At 42.6% G+C, this 26,187-nt stretch overlaps 1 protein-coding gene across 3 annotated transcripts in view; it reads right to left on the minus strand.

The window, feature by feature from the left end:
* Nucleotides 1–1,287: 1,287 nt before the first annotated feature.
* The window catches only part of net1 (neuroepithelial cell transforming 1), a 66,937-nt gene continuing 42,037 nt past the window's right edge, over nt 1,288–26,187 (minus strand). For 2 of the 3 annotated variants that reach the window (XM_034074753.1, XM_034074752.2), the window contains exons 3-11: nt 17,206–17,268; nt 5,704–5,811; nt 5,426–5,590; nt 4,956–5,018; nt 4,575–4,748; nt 4,083–4,340; nt 3,804–3,974; nt 3,268–3,454; nt 1,288–3,016 (exon numbers count right to left, since the gene is read on the minus strand). In XM_034074753.1, coding sequence (XP_033930644.1) covers nt 2,568–3,016; nt 3,268–3,454; nt 3,804–3,974; nt 4,083–4,340; nt 4,575–4,748; nt 4,956–5,018; nt 5,426–5,590; nt 5,704–5,811; nt 17,206–17,268 — 1,638 coding nt within the window. In that variant the 3' untranslated portion in view covers nt 1,288–2,567. Of the gene's footprint in view, nt 3,017–3,267; nt 3,455–3,803; nt 3,975–4,082; nt 4,341–4,574; nt 4,749–4,955; nt 5,019–5,425; nt 5,591–5,703; nt 5,812–8,379; nt 8,638–17,205; nt 17,269–26,187 lie in introns of those variants that run through there. The other variant, XM_034074754.2, reaches the window with a different exon arrangement.

The following is a 26,187-nucleotide window of genomic DNA, read 5'->3' on the forward strand; positions in this document are numbered from 1 at the left end:
AATCAAGGGGTATCTCCTTTTTAGGAACATTTTGGGAAACACTTATAATATTTGCTTTCTGGCTGAGAGTGTCAGGTAACTCTTCATTTAGTTTAGCATGAAAAACCGTGAGCTTTTTTTCATGCTAATGACCGAAAGCAGGGAAACAGCTAGTTTACGAGCTAATCCAAAACTTAAAAGTATTAACAAGCAGAGACGATCCACTACTTGTCTTTAAACTTCAGTAAACAAATGACATAATACCTTTAGATTAGTGAGCTTTACAGGTATGTGCATGAATTACTTTTAGACAAAGCAGGTTCTCTCTGCTCATTCGTTTTGCTAAGCTAAGCTAAACGGCTAATGGCTCAGGATTGAGCTCAAGACGTCAGACTAGTTTCAATGTTCATGTAAAAAGAAAGAACCCTTTTTAAATAAGTAATTGAGGCAAAAACATTAACACTTATTTGCTTTCTGGCTGAGAGTGTCAGGTAACTCTTCATTTAGTTTAGCATGAAAAACCGTGAGCCTTTTAATTTAATTTGAGCTAAAATAAATGAATGCCAGTTTTCATGCTAATGACCGAAAGCAGGGAAACAGCTAGCTTACGAGCTAATCCAACACTTAAAAGTATTAACAAGCAGAGACGATCCACTACTTGTCTTTAAACTGACATAATACCTTTTAGATTAGTGAGCTTTACAGGTGCTAGTATGTGCATGAATTACTTTTAGACGAAGCAGGTTCTCTCTGCTCATTCGTTTTGCTAAGCTAAGCTAAACGGCTAATGGCTCAGGATTTAGCGCAAGACGTCAGACTAGTTTTAATGTTCATGTAAAAATAAATAACCTTTTTTAAATAAGTAATTGAGGCAAAAACATTAACACTTATTTGCGTTTCAAGCATCTCTTCATTTAGTTAGGCATTCAAATTGAGCCTGTCAATTTAATTTAAGCTAAAACAAATGGCTGCTAGTTTTCATGCTAACGATTAGCAAGGAAACAGCTAGTTTACGAGCTAATCCAAAACGTAAAAGGATAAACAAGCAATGACTCCAGCTAAATCCACTAATTGGCTTTAAACTTAGTAAACAAATGACATAATACCTTTAGATTAGTGAGCTTTACAGGTTCTGGTATGAACATGATGTGTGTGATCTGCTCAGTTGTTTTGCTAAGCTAAGCTAAACGGCTAATGGCTCAGGATTTAGCTCAAGACGTCAGACTAGTTTCAATGCTCATGTGAAAAGAAATCACCTTTTTTAAAATCAGTAATTGAGGCAAAAACATAAAGACATGAAACCAGAAGTTCAGTTGCAAATCTTACACAGATCTTTATTGTTCTTTAAATACATACAGTTCGTAGCAAAGCGAGTTGCCCTTTTCTTTTACTCTTCTTCTCATATTATGCACATGTCCAAAAACCTTCTCTTTTCTCCTCCTTCCCCTACATACTTTTTTCCAACTTCACTCGTGGTATTTTAACCACCTTTATCCTTCTGGGCAAGATATCACTTCAACAAGTTTAATATCTTGCCCTGTCCATCTATTTCAGTCTTCTTTTATCCATCTGTTCTCTTTACTCTTCAGCCTTCAACAACCTTTTCTTATTTCCATTTCTAACCAGTCTTTTACTTATAATCTGTCCATTTCCTAGGACAGGTAAATACATCCTGCTACTGTAGTGTTCACAAATAAATCTCCATGCAAATTGCTACTGTACACTCAAAAGTGATCTGTTTCATTTTGAAAAGTCAGCTTTTTGAAAACCAACATGGCTCAGTTCAAAATTTTGTTTCAAAACAAAACTCGTCATCTCTTCCCGACATGATTTGACATAAAGATGATTTGCTACCACTATTTTTCATTGTGATATTTGTTCAAACAGCGACTGCATCTGTCTCTGGATTTAAATAAATGCCTCTGATGGCAGTATATGCATACAAATAAAAATAAGTGTCCAGGTTTTAAACATCTGTCATTAAAGGAATGTATAAAAATAAGACATGTCATCTGATTAATCTAAAATCAGAATTTAACAGATAATTTGTATATCTTTGTGTAGTACATCTCACCATTTTCAGGGACGCCTAATTAACATTCTCAAATCTTCAATTAACTTCACCTAAAAAGCTAAAACAGTGCTGTTTTATGATACCTAAAAAAATACTACAATAGATTTTAGAATATAAAAATGTAAAACTTTCATTAGCCCCCCCGAAAAGGTCTAAAATAATGTTTAAATATCAAATTAATAGTAAACACGATTGAATGCACCACCTCTATCTTCAAGAAATCAACACACTCAAGACACACAGATACATGTGTGAAATGTGTGTGTTTGCTTCCCTTTTTTTTTTTTAACTGGTGGAAGCTGTGCATTTCTCCACAATACTTGGATGCACTTGGATGGAGGGGTAAAGTAAATAGCTGCCGAAGAGGACAGTAACACAGAACACTGTTGTAATAATAATAATAATAATAATAATACGCACACATAACACATAAATACAAGTCCCACACTTCTCCACGTTGTCTTACAAAAAGAACAAAATGTCCACCAAGGAGTCCTTTCTTTATCTCCTCGATTCACACCATCGTCTCTTTTCTCTTCCCTAAAGAACAGAGAGACTTCTTGTCCTTTTTTGATTTGTTCGTTGTGGATATTAAGGAAAGAGGCGAGGTTGATGATGTCGTCGACAAAGATGACAACGACGATCGTGAGGAAGGGGGCGTCGTGGGACTGGGGGTTGTGCTGTTGCTAGGCGAGCAGGGGGCGGATTGAGTCGTCCGCTGAGGGCAGTTCTCGTTCACTTCCTCCATGTGTACGATGGCCGACACTGAGGAAGGACGGCGCTTGAAACGGCTGACGTTCGCAGGCGGTGACGGCGTCGAGTGCTCGCCGAGCGGCCGGTGGACGGAGATGGCGCTGCGGAGGCAATTCAACCACTGCTGCTTGTGGAAAATGTCGTTGACTTGCAGCGTGTGCGACTGCGCCTGGCTCGGGTCTGGGGATCGCACTCGGAAAATGTTCTTAGCTGAGGAGAAAATGGGGGGGGGGGGGAAAATGGAGTTAGCTAACTGCTATAATTGACAAAACCCAAGTCTTTACCCACTAACTGCCCGGCATTTTAATTTACATTTAGTTTACTTATACTTTTAACTATTGTATCTGTTTTATTGTGTTGTACTGTTGGAGGAACTTGTGACCTAAGATTTTCATATCTACACTGTAGCTATGTACTAATGACAATAAAGCCTTGAAACCTTGAATGAATCCGAGCCTCACCTTTGTCTGCGTTGCTGAAAGCGCCTCTGAAGGATCCGCCCATCCTCACATCTCCGTCCTGCAGGTCCTCCAGAACCAGATCGTGCACCGGGAGTGGCTGACGGTAAACCTGGAAACACTGGCGTTCGTTCCTGGTGACCGGTCGGGTCATAACCAGCAGCTCGGTGAACAGGAACACGTGCAGCTTCTGGAAGGAAAACAAAAACACAAGGGGGAATTAAAATCAGGATATTTTGCCATTTACTTAGATTTCTGGAAAGTGCGATCCAACATCTCATCAGTTTCAGGGATGCCTAATTAAAATGCTCAAATCTTCAATTAAGATCGATTTTAGAATATAAAAAAGTAAAACTTAAAAAAAAAAAAAAAAGGTCTAAAATAATGTTTGGAGAAATTAAAATCGGATATTTTACGTAACTATTTACTAAGATTTCTGGAAGCTGTGATCAAAGTGAAACTCATAACTCTAGGAGCAGTTACAGTCTAAATGCTTTATATGGGATGTAATGTTCTTGATAATTAAGTGTTTTTCTTACCGTGCCGCTCTTGTTTCTCAGCTCTCCGTGACACAGCAGGCTCTTGCACTCTTCGATGAGAGGGTCTTTCTGCCGGTCGTCCAGATACTCCAACTTGTCGATGTAATACTTGCACTCAGATTCTCCCTTCTTCATGTTGATGTCGGAAAGCACACCTTGCATGATGGTGATCTACAAAACACAAGGAGTCCAAATATTAATTTCTACCATCAACCACCTGTGTCTGGTTTCTACCATCTGTTTTCTCCCCGTCTTATTCCGTCTCTGCGTTTGACTTACCGCTTCCTCCAGGCTGGCGGCGTCTGGATGTTCTGCTGGAGTGTGTCTCAGGATTTCTTTCAGCAGGAGGGGGTATTTGACCAGGCGGGAGCGAGGGATGTCCAGGAAGCTCCACAGGTCCAGTTTCCTGCTGAAAGGCGACTCGAGGCAGCGCTGCAGGAAGTCCTGAACCCGCCGGTCCTGCTTCTTCTGGTCCAGAAGCGCCTTGGCGGCCAGCTGGTTACTGCAGTAGTCTTTGTAGGCGTTTAGCCTTGGCATCTGGAGGGAAGATGAGACACTTAATAAGGCTGTCTTTCTCACTGGAAACCAGGCAATGGATTACATGCAACAGGATTACGTAATTATGATACAAAGAAAAGGTGTGTTTTGTAACAAAGAATTATATATTGTCGGTCCCGTCTAAATTGACTTTGAATGCACAATATTGTATAAATGTATTTCTAGCTGTGTGTTCATAAAGGGTCCTGTTAATTGTTTTGATAGAAATCTCACCCAGTCTACGACAATCTGTCCGATCTGTCCCACAGTCCCATCCTTCTTTGTGGCTTTCGACAGGAGCACAAGGAGATCTTCATGCAGGGGGATGTAAGCGTCCAGGTTTCCGAAAATATGATTGAGCTCCTCCTCCGACATAATGGAGAGCTTCAGCATCGGGTCGTGGTACGCCTGTGTACGAGAGGAGAGCCAACACGTCAAATACAAACATCCCAAAAAGGCTAATAATAGCTTGTGAAGAGCCGTGCAAGAGAAAAGACGGAGTAATACGTCCTCGTCTTGTAATAGCTGCTGGCGTGGCCGAGCTGAAGGCCTGCCAGGCTTTGATTTAATCTGTTTGTGTTATGTGTACTCTCTCTGCGATGTTAAAGAACAAACCTTGCGTGCGAGCTGGAGGTCCTCGATCAGGTCCTGTTCTCCACGAGACAGCTCAAATATGGCCTGAGGAAGGAGCACAGAAAGATAGTTTTTAAGCACAACACATAAATCAAGATGTCATTACGTTACAGCAACTGATGGACTAAATGATAAACCGCACTGCTGCCACTGAATGAGGTCAATTTGAAGTCTCTCCCTCTCCTGCTTACTCTTTAAAGCTATGCTAAGTTTCTAACAGTTGGCTAAGATGTCTGACATATGCAGGACAAGTGGGTGTGTAGACGTTTGTTAGCTTCTCAGGTGAATGTGAACCCCGCACAGACTGGGAGATGAGCACAGGAAGGCTTGTTTTGACACAAATACTGCAGGGATATGTGAAGCTAGTCTGCGAGACGGGAGGGATCACCACCGTCTGGATTTCTGACTTCCGATTAATCCTCAACAGTTCATGTCTCGGTGCCGATTCTCACCTCCTGCCGCTTGATTTCTTTGGTGGAGAAAGTCCCCTTCTGGTGGACGTCGAGAGTCTCCGACCACAGCATGCTGTTCCTCCTTTTGGGCGGTGTTGGGGCCGCTGCCTTGCTGCAAGGCTTCTGGGGAACGCCCGGCGACTTGCCATCGCCCCGAAAAGAGGCCTGAAGAACGGAAACAGGAAGCCCCAGAAGTCAGACACGTTGCAATTCGAAGCCACGGTTGTTTAGTCGCCCCAAGGAGCTCCCTTTTTCTACGAGACGTAACGGGAGCTTACCTGGATGGTTTGGCCGAAGCGCCGGACGGCCCCAGTTTTCACCGGAGAGATGAGATTGGCTAGCGACGTCACCCTGCCGAGAGGACGGACACGCTTTGTGCTGGGTTCCTGCGAAAACAAAGAGAAAATCAGCTTAGTCAGGCTATTCCATCATATCTCCATGTCTAAGAAACGGTTTGTTGCTGTTGTGCCACATGTATCGTAACTGTTCTTATTTGGTCGTCGTAAAAGTTGGTATACTATGGTTTGATATGGGCATGCCAATAAAGCTCCGATCATTCTGCACGCAACGACCCTGAACCAATCGATCAGTGATGCCATTGTCAGACCTACGCAGTGAGTCCAGACGCTCCCTTGTGACTTCCTTGTGATAAAACACACCGAGTCAAGCCATAAATCCTCATAATTGACTTCTCTTTCGGGCGAGGAAACGAGAGAAGCCTGAGCCGAGGTCGAGCAGCGGCAGACAGACTGGCGGACAGAAAAAGTGAGAAGCAGATCCAGCAGCTGTTGGCTCCATCATGTGAAGAGACTCCGAGCACAAAGAGCCTTTCTGACTCTGATACGGAGGGGAAGGAGGGCCTGGAGGAATGCAAGGAATGCACGAGACCCTTCTCTCAGCTGTTCAACACCGCCCCCCCCCCCCCCCCCCCCCACACACACACACTCTGCTACCGACCTGACAACAGCTACAACTCCCCTGAGGGTGGATTTGTTCCTTAACTTAAACAGTGTGTTATCAATGCTTCCCTTTTTGTTTATCCGTCTGAATATATATTTAGCATTTAATAAAGCCAAGTTAAACAGGGGGGGGGGGTCAATCAGCATTTAGTGTGCTTCCTTATTGCTCCAGCTCTTTAAAGGCAGTAGGGACAGTGTGTCAAGAGTAGAAAAGACCCCCACGGTAGTCATAAACAGACGGTGAATGCCCCCTTTTGAAGTGTTTACACAGCGTTCACGGCACTTTTACCGGCTGCGAGTTCAGACAGGCCTCGCGTGAGAGCAGCACTACACCTGGACCCCCCCACCACCACCCAGCCCTGAGGTTGTCAGAAAGAAGAGAAGTGCTTGGCCTCGCTCCAACAACAACCGACACAGAAATGAAGGTAATGATTTCAGAGCCTCTTCAAAAAAAAAAAAACTAAAAAACACCGCGAGACAGCCACAGCCATAATTAGCATCACACCCCCTGCAATCCAGATCTTCACACGAATGAAGGCTCTGAAATGAACACCGCACCGCTAAAAAGGCCCGATATGTTTTCTCCTGACTCAGGCCGAATGGGGGTTTGCCTTGGCTCAGCGAATCTGGGAAACAGAGCAGCCATTGAAGGCTTTTTCGGCTCTGCGGACACAGCTGGGAAACAGATCCACTCCGTCTGGTTTGCGGCGGCCATGCAGCCTCACAGCCTGCAGACAGAAAGCGGTGAGGATTGTTGCAAAAGCCCTCTAGTGGCAGGAAAAGGAGCTTTGACTCTGTGCCACGTGCAGGGACAGGGTTTTGATTTGGGACCTTTAAATCTCAGTGGACAAAAGAAAGTATTTTAAAAAGCAGTGTCCTGGATGTCAGTAGTGCTTTGTGAACTGGCCCCAGAATAACAAAAGCCCACTAGTCGCGCGCGGTCTTTGTTTATCTGCAGTAAAGTGACGCCGTGTGCAGACGGACAGGGAAAGTTGCTATTCCTGGCAGTTTGACCAAAAAGTTACGCTGAGTCTGGATGACTTCAGGAAACCAGACAGACCCGGGGTCGGAGCGGCTGCTTTTGATTATCAGAGGAACCACTTTCCAGACAAACGTATTGTCCATGTGTGGTGCACTCGTTTCAACTTCTAACCCGAGATTACAACCCTTTAAATGTCAGGAGTTTCCCCCCCAAAGTGCTCTCCCTTTGGTGAGCAAATACGCCAGATGTGACTCTGGGATAACAGCCGATAGGAGACCAGAACAGTCACACCGCAAACTAATGCCTCGAGGTCACCGGCAAGTCAGCACAATGTGGAAACTCAGAGTGCAGTTCTGTGAAGAACAGGACTCACTTCTTGAATTGACTTCTCTTTTATCAAGAGGTTTCCTGTCAATGGAAGCACATCTTCCTGAAATCCAAAAGGGAACAATGCACGCCTTAAAAGATAAAGGAAGTAGCGAAAGCCGTGATTTTTTTTTTTTTTTTTTAAGTAGCACACCTTGGTTTCTCCACCTGTTTCTGCAGCTTAAGGAATGCTTTCGGGCTGCTTTGCCGCATTTGCATGACAGATAAGTGGCTTTTTCTAATGTCAGAGGTCAAAAGAAACAAAGTAGTTGTAGACTGGGAGTTTACCCCCCGCTGCTTCACTGTTTGTGTCCATATCCCACCTCTGCCGGGATGCATATTTAAGAAGACGACAGGGAATACACAACCCCTAAGAGAGGTCAATCGACGTGTTAACCTTTTCGTAGGTGCGGCGAAACTCAATGATTAACTTTAGTATCTCAAACCTCAGCCTAGGCACAAAGTTCACCTTAGAAGAACACACACACACACACACACGGACAAAACACTGTGTGCATAGGTGAGATAAAAACAGGGATAGGCGCTGATTCACTCGCAATCAGCCACAAGAGCATGACTCCATTAAAAAGGACATCCGTGTTAAAACATCTTAAAAGTAGACATATCACCACATGTGTGCTGCTCACCTCGGAGTCTTTGCTGGCTTGGTTCTGGCAGTCTATCACTTGCAGAGTCCGTTTGATAGGCACCAAGCTACCCAGTTCATCGTAAGCCACCATAGCTTTCAATAAAAAACACAATATCCTTTTTTTAATCCTTTGACGAGTCAGCTTCAAGTAATCCACATCCGAGAGGAAAGAGGAGACGGTGAGTTAAATAAATAAATAGACCTTCTCCATGTGAGGTTTCTGCTCCCCTCAGTCAGGGCTAAGCTCACTCGCACTGGTTCTAAACTTTGTTCTGAGGTGGACTAGGAGAGGGAGGGCTTTATACTGAGAGTGCAGACAGGGAGGGGCGAGCTTCATGGCTGGATATGATGTGGGATCGGGTTTATGTGGAAGCAGGGGGGGGGGGGGGGGGAGCTGCCCGCAGGCTCTGTTGATCCGTCCACAAGACTCAAACAGTAGTGAGAATTTCTAAGATCACGAGGAAAGCTTTCTACTCAATGAAGTTGACACAAAACATCTCTGATACGGGTTGGAAAAATACTGAAACTTAATTATTCAACAGTTCAACTTCTGTGGAAATACTTTTTGATTACCATTATAGCCTGAACAATTAAAAGATGTTTCTTTATTGATGTTTGAATGCATTTTTCAAATGTAATTAAAATGGCCTTTTATCTCGACAACCCTGCTTTCCACCGTTTTTAAATCTGACATATTTATCAAATCAAATCACCTTTGCATCCCGACCATAAAGTAGGGATTATGTCGTCTTATCTCATGTCAGGTCTCGCATCAGGTATTAAAACCACTACTTGTTTAATATACTGATAAAACTACGACGTCGTTATTGCGTATCCGTTTCTTGTGAAATAATAATCAAAGCAGTTTCAGCTGAGCGGCGGGTTATCAGGCTGATCAGCTGGGGGAGGTGATCAATTAGAATATCAATGGTGGGGGGCTTGTGACACACTCACAAGATGCTTGAACTAAAACCTATATATTCAATTCCACTGGGAGGGGGGAAACCACAGCAATATGTTGATTGGTTTCACAGTGGGGGAAAGGGCAACTTGTTGGCCAGTTCCAGGGTTGGAAAACATGTTCGTGCTGCTGGGTTTATGCCGAGCGTCGATACTTGACAGACTGAGACCGAGGGCCTAAGCAGAGGTGGGAGAAGTACTCAGATCTGGTACTTGAGGAAAAGTAGAAGTACTCAGATCTTGTACTTGAGGAAAAGTAGAAGCACTCAGATCTTGTACTTGAGTAAAAGTAGAAGTACTCAGATCGTGTGCTTGAGGAAAAGTAGAAGTACTCAGATCTTGTACTTGAGGAAAAGTAGAAGTACTCAGATCTTGTACTTGAGTAAAAGTAGAAGTACTCAGATCTTGTACTTGAGTAAAAGTAGAAGTACTAGAGTGTAGGAATACTCTGTCACAGTAAAAGTCCTGCATTCAAAATGTTCCTCAAGTGAAAGTAGAAAAGTATTCTCATCAAAATATAGTGAAAGTAGCGACAGTGAAAGTAGTCGTTGTGCAGATTGGTCCATTTGTGTTTTATAATGAAGTGTTTCCCATACATTGATTTATTTGTGGCAAACCGCCACAATTAAATATCGTCTGCCACAAATTGATCTCATAAAAAATAAAAATTATTATTATTATTTTTGTTTGTTTTGGTGGTCTAACGGATAGTGAGGTGGGCTGATGATCGGAAGGTTGCGAGTTCAACTCCCGCCTGGAACACCACCACTAGTGTGCCCTTGAGTAAGGCACTTAGCCCTCAGTTACTCCAGGGAGAATGTCCCTGTAATCGGTCGTTGTAAGTCGCTTTGGAATAAGGCGACTGCTAAATGCCTAAATTATATTGTTGGGAGAATAAACCCCACAGATCCTCACTCACTCATTAGCAACGCAACACAGAGCAACAAGAACGTTGTCTACAGTAGCCATGAACTCGCATGTATTTTCTTATTTGATAACCCACATTGGTTAAGGGGCCTTTGGCTTTTCTTGCAGGGGGGGGGGGGGGGGGGGAGAAACACTGTAATGATTGATCATGAAAGTGTTCTCAAAGCTGGTGGAGGTGCAGCTAGTCTGAAGTACTTTGTAGACTGCAGGGTAGCTGGTGGAGGTGCAGCTAGTCTGAAGTACTTTGTAGACTGCAGGGTAGCTGGTGGATTTACTCCAGGTGGAACTAAAGATTTAACACTTGATTATATTTCACATCATTCATCCACATCTGTGAAGTAACTAAAGGGATTAAATACATGTAGTGGATGAAAAGTACACCATGTACCTCTGAATTGAAGTGGAGTAGAAGTACAAAGCAGATACTCAATAAAGTAGTACCTCAGTAAATGTACTTACTAAACACCACTGGATCTATGAAACAAATCATTTCTTCCTTTATTCGTCACATTTTTCCCAACAAACAATATTTGTTTTAAGCATATTGGTGTGGAGACTGTGGAGGTAGCCATTGAAGCGTGTGTTTTAGCTGATAATCAAACTGTTGTCTCCTTTCCTTCATGTGTGCGCACCACCGGGAGAGATCCACCAGACAGGCGGATGCACACGTGGCTGAGGGAGAAGCACACCTGAGCCCACAGACTCTACACAGCTGCTGCACACGTGCACAGACAAAAAAGTTAAGGTGTTAGGCCTGAGGAGCAGCTAATGTGTGGACGTGCTGCAAACCAGGGTGTCACAACGTGTGTGTGTGTGTGTGTGTGTGTGTGTGTGTGTGTTCTGAGCAGATGGACCAGCCTGTTCATGGCTCTCCATCTCCCTCCTGGGTCAACACAGAGGTGTGAAACAGGACAGAGGCTTCATGCGGGTGCTGTGTGTGTGTGTGTGTGTGTGTGTGTGTGTGTGTGTGTGTGTGTGTGTGTGTGTGTGTGTGTGTGTGTGAGACAAAACACAGATGCTGATTGACACGTATTGATGTTGACGCCTCATTCTCTCTTTTGTTGACGGAGGGCTCATCAGCTGCAGACCAACTGGACCCATTAACTTCAGTATCAGAACAACCTCGGTGTTCAATATGTTCCTCGCTTATATTAAAACTTCTACTTCTTAGTAAGTCCATCCGTTACTTTAACAGCAATCTCTAATACTGCTATCTCAACTGTTTCTGGTCCTGGACGTGTCGTTTCTATTTCTTTTATTTTCTTATATTTTATATGTTATGCATGCTCCTTAATTAATAGGAAGCTATCTCTTTACTTGCCGTAACAAAGTACATTTCTCCTCTGTGGGACGAATACAGGCATTCTGATTCTGATTATTTGGGATTAGGGTTTCAAGTGAAAGCAGAGCGACCAACTATGCAGACTGAGGAGTCAGAGAGGACCCAATTAAAGCACGAACTGTCTGTCTGTGTGTCGTCTTCGCGTGCCGAGAGAAGACACCGTGTGAAGCCCTGCTGTTACTCATCCTGAACGGGAAGACGGGCTGAATCAGCTGCATGTCTGGCCCGGCAGCTATAAAAACTAAACGCAACATGGCCCGGCCTGCCTGCCTCACGGCCTGCAGTCACACCGAGCTGCAGCTGGATCTCAGCCTGATTTACACTCCTCCCAAACCTGTCTGTCTCAGTGCTGCAGCGGGATGAGTAATGCAGTTTCACCGCTGTCTAAACTATGCCGTGCCAGAGAGCGACGGGGTCCTGAGGTGGAGCTCAACTTCAGCAGCAGCAGCAGCAGCTTTGGGGAAGAAACACTGCAGAGTGCTGACTGACTTAAAACAACAGGAGAGGGCAGTGGAGGAGCTGCTGCCCTCTGCTGATGGAGGTCAGCAACAGAAGACATTTAAAGAGGACACATAATGCACATTTCCAGGTGTATATAATATGTAGTGTTTCTACTTTAAAGAGTCCTCTCCTGCTGATGTTCAGGTGTATATCAGTATGTAGTGTCTCTACTTTAAAGAGTCCTCTCCTGCTGATGTTCAGGTGTATATCAGTATGTAGTGACTCTACTTTAAAGAGTCCTCTCCTGCTGATGTTCAGGTGTATATCAGTATGTAGTGACTCTACTTTAAAGAGTACTCTCCTGCTGATGTTCAGGTGTATATCAGTATGTAGTGTCTCTACTTTAAAGAGTCCTCTCCTGCTGATGTTCAGGTGTATATCAGTGTGTAGTGTCTCTACTTTAAAGAGTCCTCTCCTGCTGATGTTCAGGTGTATATCAGTATGTAGTGTCTCTACTTTAAAGAGTACTCTCCTGCTGATGTTCAGGTGTATATCAGTATGTAGTGTCTCTACTTTAAAGAGTACTCTCCTGCTGATGTTCAGGTGTATATCAGTATGTAGTGTCTCTACTTTAAAGAGTCCTCTCCTGCTGATGTTCAGGTGTATATCAGTATGTAGTGACTCTACTTTAAAGAGTCCTCTCCTGCTGATGTTCAGGTGTATATCAGTATGTAGTGACTCTACTTTAAAGAGTACTCTCCTGCTGATGTTCAGGTGTATATCAGTATGTAGTGTCTCTACTTTAAAGAGTCCTCTCCTGCTGATGTTCAGGTGTATATCAGTGTGTAGTGTCTCTACTTTAAAGAGTCCTCTCCAGCTGATGTTCAGGTGTATATCAGTATGTAGTGTCTCTACTTTAAAGAGTCCTCTCCTGCTGATGTTCAGGTGTATATCAGTATGTAGTGACTCTACTTTAAAGAGTCCTCTCCTGCTGATGTTCAGGTGTATATCAGTATGTAGTGTCTCTACTTTAAAGAGTCCTCTCCTGCTGATGTTCAGGTGTATATCAGTATGTAGTGTCTCTACTTTAAAGAGTCCTCTCCTGCTGATGTTCAGGTGTATATCAGTATGTAGTGTCTCTACTTTAAAGAGTCCTCTCCAGCTGATGTTCAGGTGTATATCAGTATGTAGTGTCTCTACTTTAAAGAGTCCTCTCCTGCTCATGTTCAGGTGTATATCAGTATGTAGTGTCTCTACTTTAAAGAGTCCTCTCCTGCTGATGTTCAGGTGTATATCAGTATGTAGTGTCTCTACTTTAAAGAGTCCTCTCCAGCTGATGTTCAGGTGTATATCAGTATGTAGTGTCTCTACTTTAAAGAGTCCTCTCCTGCTGATGTTCAGGTGTATATCAGTATGTAGTGTCTCTACTTTAAAGAGTCCTCTCCTGCTGATGTTCAGGTGTATATCAGTATGTAGTGTCTCTACTTTAAAGAGTCCTCTCCAGCTGATGTTCAGGTGTATATCAGTATGTAGTGTCTCTACTTTAAAGAGTCCTCTCCTGCTGATGTTCAGGTGTATATCAGTATGTAGTGTCTCTACGCCCGCCCCTTAGCCTATCACGTACAATGTGTTGGAGCGCTAGCCAATATGAGCTCAAGTGTTACATAGTGATGTCACTGTTACAGAAGTGAACAAAGGAGTTAGTTGTAGTCTTTGCAGACCATTCACATGCACAGAAACCTACGCACACTCCAGGAAAGGGAAACCCCAAAAAGCAGAAAAGGGCCTCTTTAATTTCCCGGGACTCAACAACATTTCATTTTACTTTCCTCCTTTTTCTAAATAAATGTTATTCTCTCAACTCAATATTTATGTAGTTGGCATGAATTGAAATGTTTACGGTAGAGGCAGCTGGATTTGTAAACAATGTCTAGCTTGAATATAACACTGTATGTTATGGAGAGAGGATCTTCTTCCCTGCTCTGACGGTCAGAGCCACCGTTCCCAAAGGGGTTAGGAGCCCGTCGGGTTTTAAATCAGACCCCAGTTAGGACGTGATCTCCACCACTATGCTCTGAGGGCACAGGACTATGAATACCTCCACTCCTCTACGCACACAAGAAGAAGAAGAAGACGACGACGGTGATGTAATCGTACAACTACTTGAAGAAACTATACATGTGTCAGTGTTTTCACACACCCATAGCAACGCTGGTTGCTACCAAACACAGGAGTAACTAAGAATCAGTGAAACCACCAACCCTCTGTGAAACTGGTAGAGATGTACCACACACACACACACACACACACACACACACACACACACACACACACACACACACACACACACACACACACACACACACACACACACACACACACACACACACACACACACACACACACACACACACACACACACACACACACACACACACACACACACACACACACACACACACACACACACACACACACACACACACACACACACACACACACACTTGTACATGACCTAAAAGCATGAAAATGTACACAGACATCATGAACACAAACAACTCTCGTGACTGTCGTCCAGACAGACAACGAGTGGCTTTCAGATACCAGGGTGCTGACAAGACGATAGCAATATCACAGTTTCATGTGTCACTGACATCGTGTTGGAAGAAAGATCCATCCGCTGACCTCACACACACTTCGTAATCTGACCGAGGCATTGATCAGAAAGGAGCCCAACCAGCCAAGAAATGTTTCACTCGTACAGATTTGGGAACATTAATATAAATATTTAACAGTTGGATGGAAAAGGAACACTTCAACAAAGACAGAAATAAGCATTTAGGTCTGCAAAGCAAGTTTAAGCACTCTTCTTAGCATTGTCTAATAGGGGTATGGAAACGTATAATGAACACCACTACTAAACAACTTTCGTCACTTTCAGACAAACAATGACTGACTTTTAGATACTAGCCTGCTGGCACGGAGAAGAACACGCCGTTTGTCTTTGCCATAGGATTGTATGTCATGTCATTTTATTTGAAATCCCCTGGCTCTGAGAAAGTGGCAGATTGATCAATAATGAAAGTAACTGTACATTAAAAGTACGGCCTTCTTATACCTTGCATCTTTGACTTAACAGCTGCAAGAAAAGAAGAAAGGCAGAAAGCGGCACGCTGCTCGGCTATAAATCAAGGAGTGCCCCCCGGCCCCCCGCCCCGGGACTGACTCTCTCCACAACACTCATAAAGCTTTGTTTAGTTAAAGCAGAGAAACTGATCCAACTGGTCACAGAAGTTGAGACAGAATAAATGGAGAGAGGCGACAGGTAATCCTAATCTGTACGGGTGATCGGAGTGGAGATGTACTCCCAAACATACTACCGGTACAACACTTTAATTCACTTTAAATGTACGTGCCAGCAGTGTGAACCCGGAAATGTTGAATACCCCAAAGTATCTCCTCCATGATTTCCTGTTTGTGTTTTTATCTTGTTCTGTTGCCTATTAGCTTTTATTTTATTTATTTTTAATTAATTAATTAATTTTTTTTTTTTTTTAAAGTACGGTGTCCTTGGGTGTCATGAAAGGCGCCTAAAAATAAAATGTATTATTATTATTATTATTATTATTATGTTAGAAAAGTACGGAACGGTTCCCCGGCACATAGAAACTGCTGGATGCTAACTTGCATATATTGGGCAATTTGCGCAATTGGAATAAATTGCATTAATTAGCATTAATTAGCATATGCAGACAATAGCTAAAAAATGGTTTTGTGGATTCTGACAATTTTGGAAGTGGTTTTGAGGGCTAGTGAGGATGTTGAATCAATTACTGACATTCGTAGGATCAAAGATGGAGGCTTGGAGTCCCATAAAACTCCCAAATTCACCCAAAGTCTGCCCAAAATGTACAAATACGGCCACTTTCTGGTTAAAAATGTCATTTTAGAGCCTGAACAATTTAGAAAAGCATTTAACATTCTCCATTATCTCCAAAACCACTCCATAATTGTTCAAATCGGCAAAAAGACATGTTGTAACTATATGCTAGTTGTTGCAATGTATGCTAATTGTGCAAATTGCCCAACATATGCAAGTTAGCATCTGGCAGTTTCTATGTGCTGGAGACCCGTACCACACATTTCTATCATAACACTTTGGGGTTTCAACATCTCCAGGTTCACAAGAGGACTGTCGAACAGACTTTAACCTGCATACGTGGTGATAAGCTAAATGAGCCTGAAGCTAAAGGGAGTTAAGGTTAAGTTATGACAAGATCATCCTACAATAATAACTCTGATCTCTCTGCAAACCTCAAACCTCACACCCATGAGGTGTATTTTCCAACCTGGCCAGCCCCGCCTTTCAGCTGCACCAAAGCAGGTTTTTACACACAGGTCTGGCAGCAGACTGCAACGGGCGCTTCACCAAACCAACACGGGCTTTATCTGGATGTCTTTCCGTGATAAGCCGAGTCACCTGAATGATATGCCCTGAATACACAGAGGAAAGACTGTGTGTTCAGGCAGGACATCCGATATGGCCACCAGTTAGTAGTCAAGCAACTTATTGTTACCTTTAAACATTTAAACACAACAAACAAGACAGACAGGAGATGGAAAGCATACTCCTTTTCTAATGACTCAAACCCTGCAGGAAAAACATGTTGTGCACCATACCCATGCATAACAGTACAACTGACCCCAGATCTGCCTTAGATAATTGCTTCTCTGGCTTCATCAAGATTGTTTGGATTATAGCACCGGTTTACTTTCACCTATAGCCTGCAAATGAAAAGCAACTCGCTTAAAACCATTGGCGTCAATTTGGCACTGATTTTATTTACTAGAATAAAATTGAACAGACTTTTCGAGCTTATCAGTGGCAGACTTGGAATCCCAAGTTGAAGCCTTAACGTGAACTTAATAGCCCAACTCAACTTGTCTAAAGTCCTTTAATGCATATTCTCACCATCTGATGTTATAAGACATTTCGATATTGTGTATACAACTAAGTCTGGACTCCTCAATTCTTATTTAAAGACACAAAAACATTTAACTAAACCTACGAAAGGTTTTCTTTAGATCCCGCATGTTGTTCTGTTTCAATGAGAATGTGGAAAGCCCTCGTGTAACTTAAGAGACGTGTTTTACCTTAAAGTCGAAGCTGCACAGGCTGACTGCGTCGCTGCCATCCTTCTCTCTGCCTTTCCGTTTCTGTGGAGAGATCAACAAGGAAGGAAGTGAGCTCGAGGACTCGACAAGCATCACTAAAACACGTTAATGTAATAATCAACTTTATTATGATGCGTTTTTTAAGAAGTCCCGTCGCAAAAACGAGTCTTGAATACACAATCAATTCACGTTTCTTCAGTACACGCTAGTCAAATTGCTCGTATGTGTAAACCTACTTGTACTACTGTACCTACTGATTCCTATATTGATCTGCTATCATGCAAAATGCACGTCTTTGTGTCTTTTATACATAAATATGTGTCCCGGTGTGTCAGGGAACTCTCAAAGTATCAGAAAACAAAACCCTCTCTCTTTTCCTCCGTACCGAAATCTCTAAAGACGTCACATCGGAAATGCGGACCCACGGCCCTATCAGAAACGTTGCTATCAGCACGACGTGTGTTAGACGTAATATGGTCTTTGTTTACATCAGCAAGCATCGCTAACACTCAGAGCTAACCTGTAGACATGTTTTTTATATATGTGTATATATCCGAAAAACAGCATGATAGGAGATCTTTAACTCAATTGTTTCTGATTTGTAATTCGGGCAAACATTCTTGGAGTTCCACACAGCATCATCAGCACATTTCTTTGTGCAGTAGTACACATCCCCGCCTGGGTGCTACTTCTAAACTAACAAGCCGAGCAATTTACAACCAGACCATTCCACGCTCGCACGCTAGGCCAATTATGCTCATTGCCCCTCGTATTTCTATATAGTGAAGCCACAATAGACTCAGCTGGACGTCCTTGTGAGAACAGGAAGGGGTTAATGAGGTGGCAGGAGGCTTTCACACCTGCATGTGGACAGTCCGGGTCAGAAAGCAGGTGAGAGCAGCAGTCTGGCATGTGGGGTTGGGACCCCTGGGGATCTATATTACCGCAGTTAGTTATTAACTTGTTGGGTGGACACACAGGACGAAGAACTGATGGTTGTTTCCTCTCCAACCTGTTAGTTTTCCCACATGCATTCAAATGTAAAAAGCTTTCTGCTCAGGGGTTACACTGGATGATAATAGGAGGCTGTTAGCAGTGACAAAAGACCGTGTCATTAATGTTAAGGAGGCGTGTGGTGCAGTAGATTGTGCGTTGGGGTCAGGGGGTCACAGGTTCAAACCCCACTGCAGTCAGCATGTCGTTGTGTCTAACAAGTCACATGTAACGTAATTGACTTCCATCCATTCCTTCACTGATGGGTTTACAGCTAGCTGAGGAATGAACTGAACTGTTGTCAACGGTTACGCTGACATTTAAATAGTTGTTTCGATGTGTTCCAGTCAGGCTTTCGTCCAAACCACAGCACTGAGACTGCTCTTGTAAAGGTCTTTAACGACATCCACTTAAACACAGACAGTGGCAGAACTTCAGTGTTAGTATTATTAGATCTCAGTGCTGCGTTTGACACTGTTGACCACGGCATATTACTAGACCGACTGGAAAACTGGGTGGGACTTTCGGAAACAGTTCTAAATTGGTTTGAATCCTACTTAAAGGATAGAAACAACTTTGTTTCTATAGGTAAATACACATCTGAGTTGACAAATATGACATGTGGGGTTCCTCAAGGCTCCATCTTGGGGCCTCTTCTCTTTAACGTCTACATGCTACCACTGACTCAGATAATGAAGAACAACAAAATAAGTTACCATAGCTTGCAGATGACACACAGATGACACACAAATTTACGTAACAATTTCACCAGGAGACTATGCTCCAATTCAAACACTGAGTAAGTGCATTGAACAAATCAATGACTGGATGTGTCAGAACTTTCTCCAATTAAACAAAGATAAAACTGAGGTAATGGTTTTTGGAGCCAAGGCAGAACGTTTAAAAGTTAGCGCTGAGCTTCAGTCTGCAATGTTCAAAACAACAGATAAAGCCAGAAATCTAGGTGTAGTCATGGACTCTGACCTGAGTTTCAACAGTCACATTAAATAATAATAATAATAATACATTTCATTTCGAAGCGCTTTTCCAGGTGCTCAAAGACGCTTTACAGTGGTGATAAAACATGATAAAATAGAATTTAAAAATGTATAAGAACATGATAAAATAACATTTAAAAGTTATTAAAACAGCAACACAGCATAATTCACAGATTAAAAGCCAGTCTGAAGAGGTGTGTCTTGGTCAGTGTTTTGAAAGTGGGGGGGTCAGTGCAGTCTCTGATGTGTTGGGGGAGGGAGTTCCAGAGGGTGGGGGCAGCGATGGAGAAGGCTCTGTCGCCCCAGGTTCGGAGCTTGGTTCGTGTGGGGATAGAGAGGAGGTTCAGTTACTAAATCAGCCTACTATCACCTAAAGAATATATCTAGGATTAAAAGACTAATGTCACAGCAGGATTTGGAAACACTTGTCCATGCTTTTATCTTCAGTAGACTGGACTACTGCAATGGTGTCTTCACAGGTCTCACTAAAACATCTATTAGAAAGCTGCAGCTGATTCAGAACGCCGCTGCTCGAGTCCTCACTGACACTAAGAGAGTGGATCACATCACTCCTGTTCTGAAGTCTTTACACTGGCTTCCTGTGTGTCAAAGAATAGATTTCAAAATACTGCTGCTGGTTTATAAAACACTGAATGGTTTAGGCCCAAAATACATTTCTGACCTCCTGCTAAATTATGAAGCATCCAGATCTCTCAGGTCTTCAGGGACTGGTCAGCTTTCTGTCCCCAGAGTCAGAACTAAACATGGAGAAGCAGCGTTCAGTTATTATGCTCCAAACATCTGGAACAAACTCCCAGAAACCCGCAGGTCCGCTGCAACTCTGACTACTTTTAAATCCAGCAAGAAGACTTTTCTTTTTGTCGCTGCTTTTAATTGAACTATTCATATATTAGACTGCACTGTAACTTTTATCCATGTATTTTTCCTTAATGTTTATTTTATTAGCTTTTCTTTTTTAATGCTTAATGTCTTTCATTTTTTTTGTAAAGCACTTTGAATTGCCTTGCGTTGAAAAGTGCTATATAAATAAACTTGCCTTGCCTTGTCTCCCTCATTTGTATTGGTTGTATGTTATTGTCTCCAGGTGCCCTCGGCCTCAGTGGGGACGTAACAACTGAAGATACTGATCAGCAAGATAATATTAATTAGAGCGCTTTTTCCGAATGCTCAAAGCGCGTTACATGACGTATTACACATATCAGACATGTAGCAATAAGATAAAAGATAACAGGACGTTTTAATGAATGCTTAGTGTTCCTTTATGACGCCTTTCGACTCAAAGGATAACACCTTTTCAGTCAGCTAATTACATCTTGCCTTTTACAAAACACAATGCTTTGCTTTTTATTAGAACATGTATTTAAGGTTTGAGAGTATACCATTTTTTAAATTAAGGTCCCTCCACTTTTTCATTTCAAAATCTGTTGGTCCTTTTTAAGACTTTTTAAAAACACCTTTTCAAATGTATTTGTATTTTATGCATTGTTAATACTAGGGATGCACGATATTGTTTTTTTTAAACCGATACCGATAACTTCCTGCTTCTCAAGACCGATACCCGGTAATATAATATAATATATATTAATGTACCTGTAGTTTTTGCACACCTGGTGGTAAAAAAAGACTAGTAGTGAGCAAATGACATGAGCATTACTACTATGAACAAAACAAAGCCAAGAACAGTTCTGACTCTTCAAAGTGACCATATTTATTTTCCCAAATAAACTTCTTGCCTTTTTCAAAAGCCTCGTCGATAGGTAAAAGCCCCGGTGCCTTTGCAGCTGGCTTTGGATTCGCCGCTCGTTTAGCAGCGCAGGCGTCTTCGTACGCTTTTAACACACCATTGTAGCCATGGCGATGTTTCAGGTGACTCATCAGGTTGGAAGTATTACGGCAGCTTCAAAAATAGCTTGGAGCTGGGCGTGTCTGGAGCTTGGGGATTTTATTCAAGCAACACGACCAACAACCAATCACATGCATCTCCCGCCCCCGACATACAAAGCAAAAACCCCGGGGATTTTATGGGAGCAATATATATATAAACTCCCCAAACAGGCGAAAACCTACCAGTTTCCCCACTGTCTCTGCCACCTCCCTCCATGCCTGGTTCCTCCGGTTTGTGTCCCGGTAGGTGAAGAGGGTCTGGTCATACAAAACCGGGTGATTGCTACGGCGATAGTTAGTTTCTCCTCCAACTTTTTTTGAAGTATAGAAATGAACGGCGGGATATCTCTCCCAGCTTAGACGCGGTTTGATTGGCTACGGCTTCAGCTGTCAGATTTTCAGAAACGGGATTTGATTGGCTGGCGCTGGCTACTCCGGCGTCTCAGGCGACAGAAGTTGAACATTGTTCAACTTCTGTCGCCTGAGACGGCGGAGACGGACCGCTCTGCTACCCACAATTCAGTTCGGCGAAAAAGCGAGGCAACGTGACGTCACCCCATTGAAAGTGAATGGGCAGATTGGAGTTTTCGACGCTGTCGACGCTGTAGTGTAGACGGGCCGTTATAGCTCGTTGCCTTTTTCCCTCCTCGTGGAACTTCTGCATTGCATTTGTTAATACAAATAGCAAGCGAACTATCTAACTCTGAAACTTTGAAATAGTCCCATACAACCGACGACATGTTTGTTTACTGTCCTGGCTTCACGGCCGCACGCCGTTTATGTCACAGCCAGGCATGAGTTAGGGAGCGCTGGCTTTGTGAAGAACTCCCCTCTTCCTAAACCACTAATACCACAGTACTGGCAAAACGGGAGGAGCCGAGTGAAAAACAAGCGCCCCTCATCCCAATCCACCCACACCGCAGTATTTTCTTCTTTTTTTTTACCCAAAAAATATATTGTATATTATCGGGGCTATTAATACTGTTATCGGGTTTATCGGGATGACGTCATAATTCCTAATATTGGACCGATAATTATCGTGCACCACTAGTTAATACATGTCTTTATGAATACAATAGATCATGTTGATGTACTTTATACCCTTATTTAGTTATGAATTTAAAACTAATTTAAATTAAAAGACAAACTAAATGATGCTGTGAATGGGATCAAAGGAAACATCAATTATGAAAACTTTCCATAAAAATGTGGTTGTAGTTTGGTTTTAAAACAAAACATAGTAACAGATGTATAAAAGCAATTAGCTGCAATTAACTGGTCTGTTATTGGTTCATCCATTGATCTTAAAATCATGAAAAAAGACACTGCCTAGTTGCCATGGTTTAGTAAAGCATATAAACAGTCTGAATTTAAATACAGGCCTTCTCTTTGGTAAATATATGGTTCTCTTTGGAGAATATACATTTCCCAGACGCTGCTGATTTGACAGTATTTGTGTTTGTGAGCAGAAAAACATCCAGACTTGGTGATAAAACCCTCTAAAACAAAGAAAGGCCTGCACAGAGGTGACGGTCAGTGTGTCCACAAAGTGTGCGTGCGAAGTGTGAAATCTCCCTCCAAGTTAAATATTTACACGAGAGCAATCTCTGTTCGAAAACAGACAAATAAAAAAAAAATTAGACGACCTTTGGAAATGCCTCTGTCAGCCGCTCACAGATAGAACACACACACACACACACACACACACACACACACACACACACACACACACACACACACACACACACACACACACACACACACACACACACACACACACACACACACACACACACACACACACACACACACACACACACACACACACACACACACACACACACACACACACACACACACACACACACACACACACACACACACACACACACACACACACACACACACACACACACACACACACACAGAGATTTGTACATGACATAAAAGCATGAAAATGTACACAGACATCATGAACACACAAACAACTCTCGTGACTTCCGTCCAGACAGACAACGAGTGGCTTTCAGATACCAGGGTGCTGACAAGACGATAGCAATATCACAGTTTCATGTGTCACTGACATCGTGTGGGAAGAAAGATCCATCCGCTGACCTCACACACACTTCGTAATCTGACCGAGGCATTGATCAGAAAGGAGCCCAACCAGCCAGGAAATGTTTCACTCGTACAGTTTTGGGAACATTAATATAAATATTTAACAGTTGGATGGAAAAGGAACACTTCAACTTCAACTACTAAACAACTTTCGTCACTTTCAGACTAACAATGACTGACTTTTAGATTCTAGCCTGCTGATAGGATTCGGCACGGAGAAGAACACGTCGTTAACAAGTTCCCAGCTTCACGTGACAATGGCTATGGATGGTTGTTAGAAGAAAAATCCATCTGCTAACTTCACAAACTGATCATTCTGAGCCACGACTGGAACCCGAAAGGAGCCCAACCAGCCAAGAAATGTCTCACCCGTAGAGATGGAGCGAAAAGTAACACTTCAACAAAGAGAGAAAGAATAACTTGAGTCTAATAAGCATTGAAACACTCAAAGTTTTGGTATTGCTGCTTAAGTGTATTGAGACTAATGTTTGGCGAGGGGATGGGGGGCTTGCAGAAGCGTCATTGTCCTCTCAGTCTCATGTAAATGATGTCAAACCGTGTCAGTCTGCTGACACATGAGGATAGATCTCAACAATGGCCAGACGTAGAGCAGTGACTTAAATTAGCACCGTGTGGGAAGAAAGGCAGCCACTTACATCCTTACAGAGGATAGGATAGCGTTACCCAGTGGCGTTTCTATATGTGCAAAGTGGTGGGGCACAAAAAACGTAGATGTCTATAAGCTTCTGCAGATAGGTTCATGGCTGGTGAGGCTCTTGCTCTGACTCTTCAGGTTTACAAATATTATATTTCGACTTAATCAAAATATAATATTATTTTCAAAAGCTTTTTTTGTCTGATGCTTCAATTAATTTTAAACAGACAGTTCAACAGAAGGATACCCAAAACATGTAATTGTATCATTTAAATATTGAATTGTTCTTTCTTAGTAAGATCCCATTTTCAATACAATTGCAGTCTTACCTTGACTTGAAGATGAAGTCCATTTGCCTATCCTTCTGGACAAAAATCTCTATTACTTTTTTGTAAAAGTCCTCCTTATCGTCTTGTAGTTTCAAAAGTCTATCATAAATCTAATCTAATCAATAGATTTATGATTCGAAAATGATAAAAGTAGGTAGACATGTGGATATTATCCGGCTGAACAAAACGTGCATTTATCTAACAGCTACGTTTCCCACAGATCTTATTTTGAGCTATTTTCTAAAATCCTATGGAGAAATGTCATTGCTTTTAGGTCGAGGGAAGCCATGCGCAGCTTACTTCCTGGTTTTAAGACGCCTCACTGCAGCTCTCTCGTCTCCTCTTCACACACCACACTTTTCGCGGCACACGTACTTACAGCCAATTAGCTCTGAATGATGTGAGATGACGTATGGTGGGGATGGCAGCTCTATGCCCCTATGGTCATTATGTTTTTGCCACACACATTAAATAGGAAAATACTCTGAGCATGCGCAGTGTAGTTTTTGCAGTCACCGTTCACTTAGACAGTCAGAGGGAGGGGCAGGATCGGGTGTTGTCCCACATGGCTCTAAACAGCTCAATAGGCACACACTGTAGACACTAATTAGAAGAACAGACTAAAACAGCAATGAGACGAATCAGATAATTAAACATGATCTTAAAATATATTTTATGCATTTTTTTTTAATCATTATTTGTAATACTTCCTGCTGACACTAGGTGGGGCTGTGCCTAATGACCAGTCGCCACTAGCGTTACCGTCTCATTGCTAAAGTATTGTATCGCGTTGTTAATGTGTTTTATCATGTAGTATCATTTGTATCTTGCTAAAAACGAATGTCCTTACGGGGACAACAAAGTAGATCGTATCGCATCGTATCATATGAACCTCACAAAAGGATCGTACGTTTCTTTTCTTTAATGTTTGTCCTTATTGATGCTGTAAATGGAGCTGCTGTAAAGCAAGGAAAAGTCCATACTTGATCTGACAGCATTCAATTGTCTCGTTTCATATTGGATCCTTGTATTGTATCAAACGAAGTATCAAAGCGTGTGAGGACAGTTGGAACGGGTTTAACTTTAGCTGTTCATTGGTCTTAATAAACCAGTTCATCAATTCCTTCTGCTATTCAAAAAGTAACAAAGGAGAGATGGAGAACTCCAGATTCACTGCATGGTCATACTTCATACTTCATGTGGTTGCAAAGTACTTGTTTAAAAGAATTTGGATTTTGTTTGTGCTTTGAAAATGAGATTGAAATGCTCACGAGAGAGACATTACAACGTGCTTTTATGACCCCTTGTTAAACCCTGTATAACATCACAGAGAGCAGTTAAAAACCGGCAAAAATGTAGTTTACACACACTGCCGTCAACTATTAAGAGAGGCATTAATGGAAGACGCTGCGGAGCTAGATCAAAGCATATCTGCAGACGGATGATACAGCTGTTGAATGGACGTTGGAGGCATTACGTGATATCAAAGGATCGCTGATATAAACCCTGGCGTCTGAGGAATGCCGAGGAATCTTCAGACAGTCGGTGGTTGAAGAAGTCGGTCTTATTTTAATATAAATGGCTGTGGATATGGGCACGGTCTAGCCGCAATAATTATCAAAGTTTGCGGGATTCCAGCAGCTGACAGTCGTATTAAATCCTGGGATGAAAAGCTGCTCATCCCCCTGGCATCTCTCCTCCGCCTCAACATGTTGCTTAAATGGTAAAAAGAAACACTGAATCTGGCCCTAAACCACCTCCACATTCCACCAAACAAGCAGTCTGGTTTGATCTGCTTCACCTCGGCATTGAGGTCGAAACCTGACTCCCATTCTTACCGAGACAGAAAGCCCCCCCGAAGCCTCGTACCTGATGTAGTCTGAGCGAATTCAACAAGCGCCCGGGGAATTTGCCTTGCCTCTTTCCACGGTTTGGCCTCGAGGCGAATGCACCCCCACCTGTA

The sequence above is a fragment of the Pseudochaenichthys georgianus genome, chromosome 23, assembly GCF_902827115.2.
Source record: "Pseudochaenichthys georgianus chromosome 23, fPseGeo1.2, whole genome shotgun sequence".
Lineage (NCBI taxonomy): Eukaryota > Metazoa > Chordata > Actinopteri > Perciformes > Channichthyidae > Pseudochaenichthys > Pseudochaenichthys georgianus.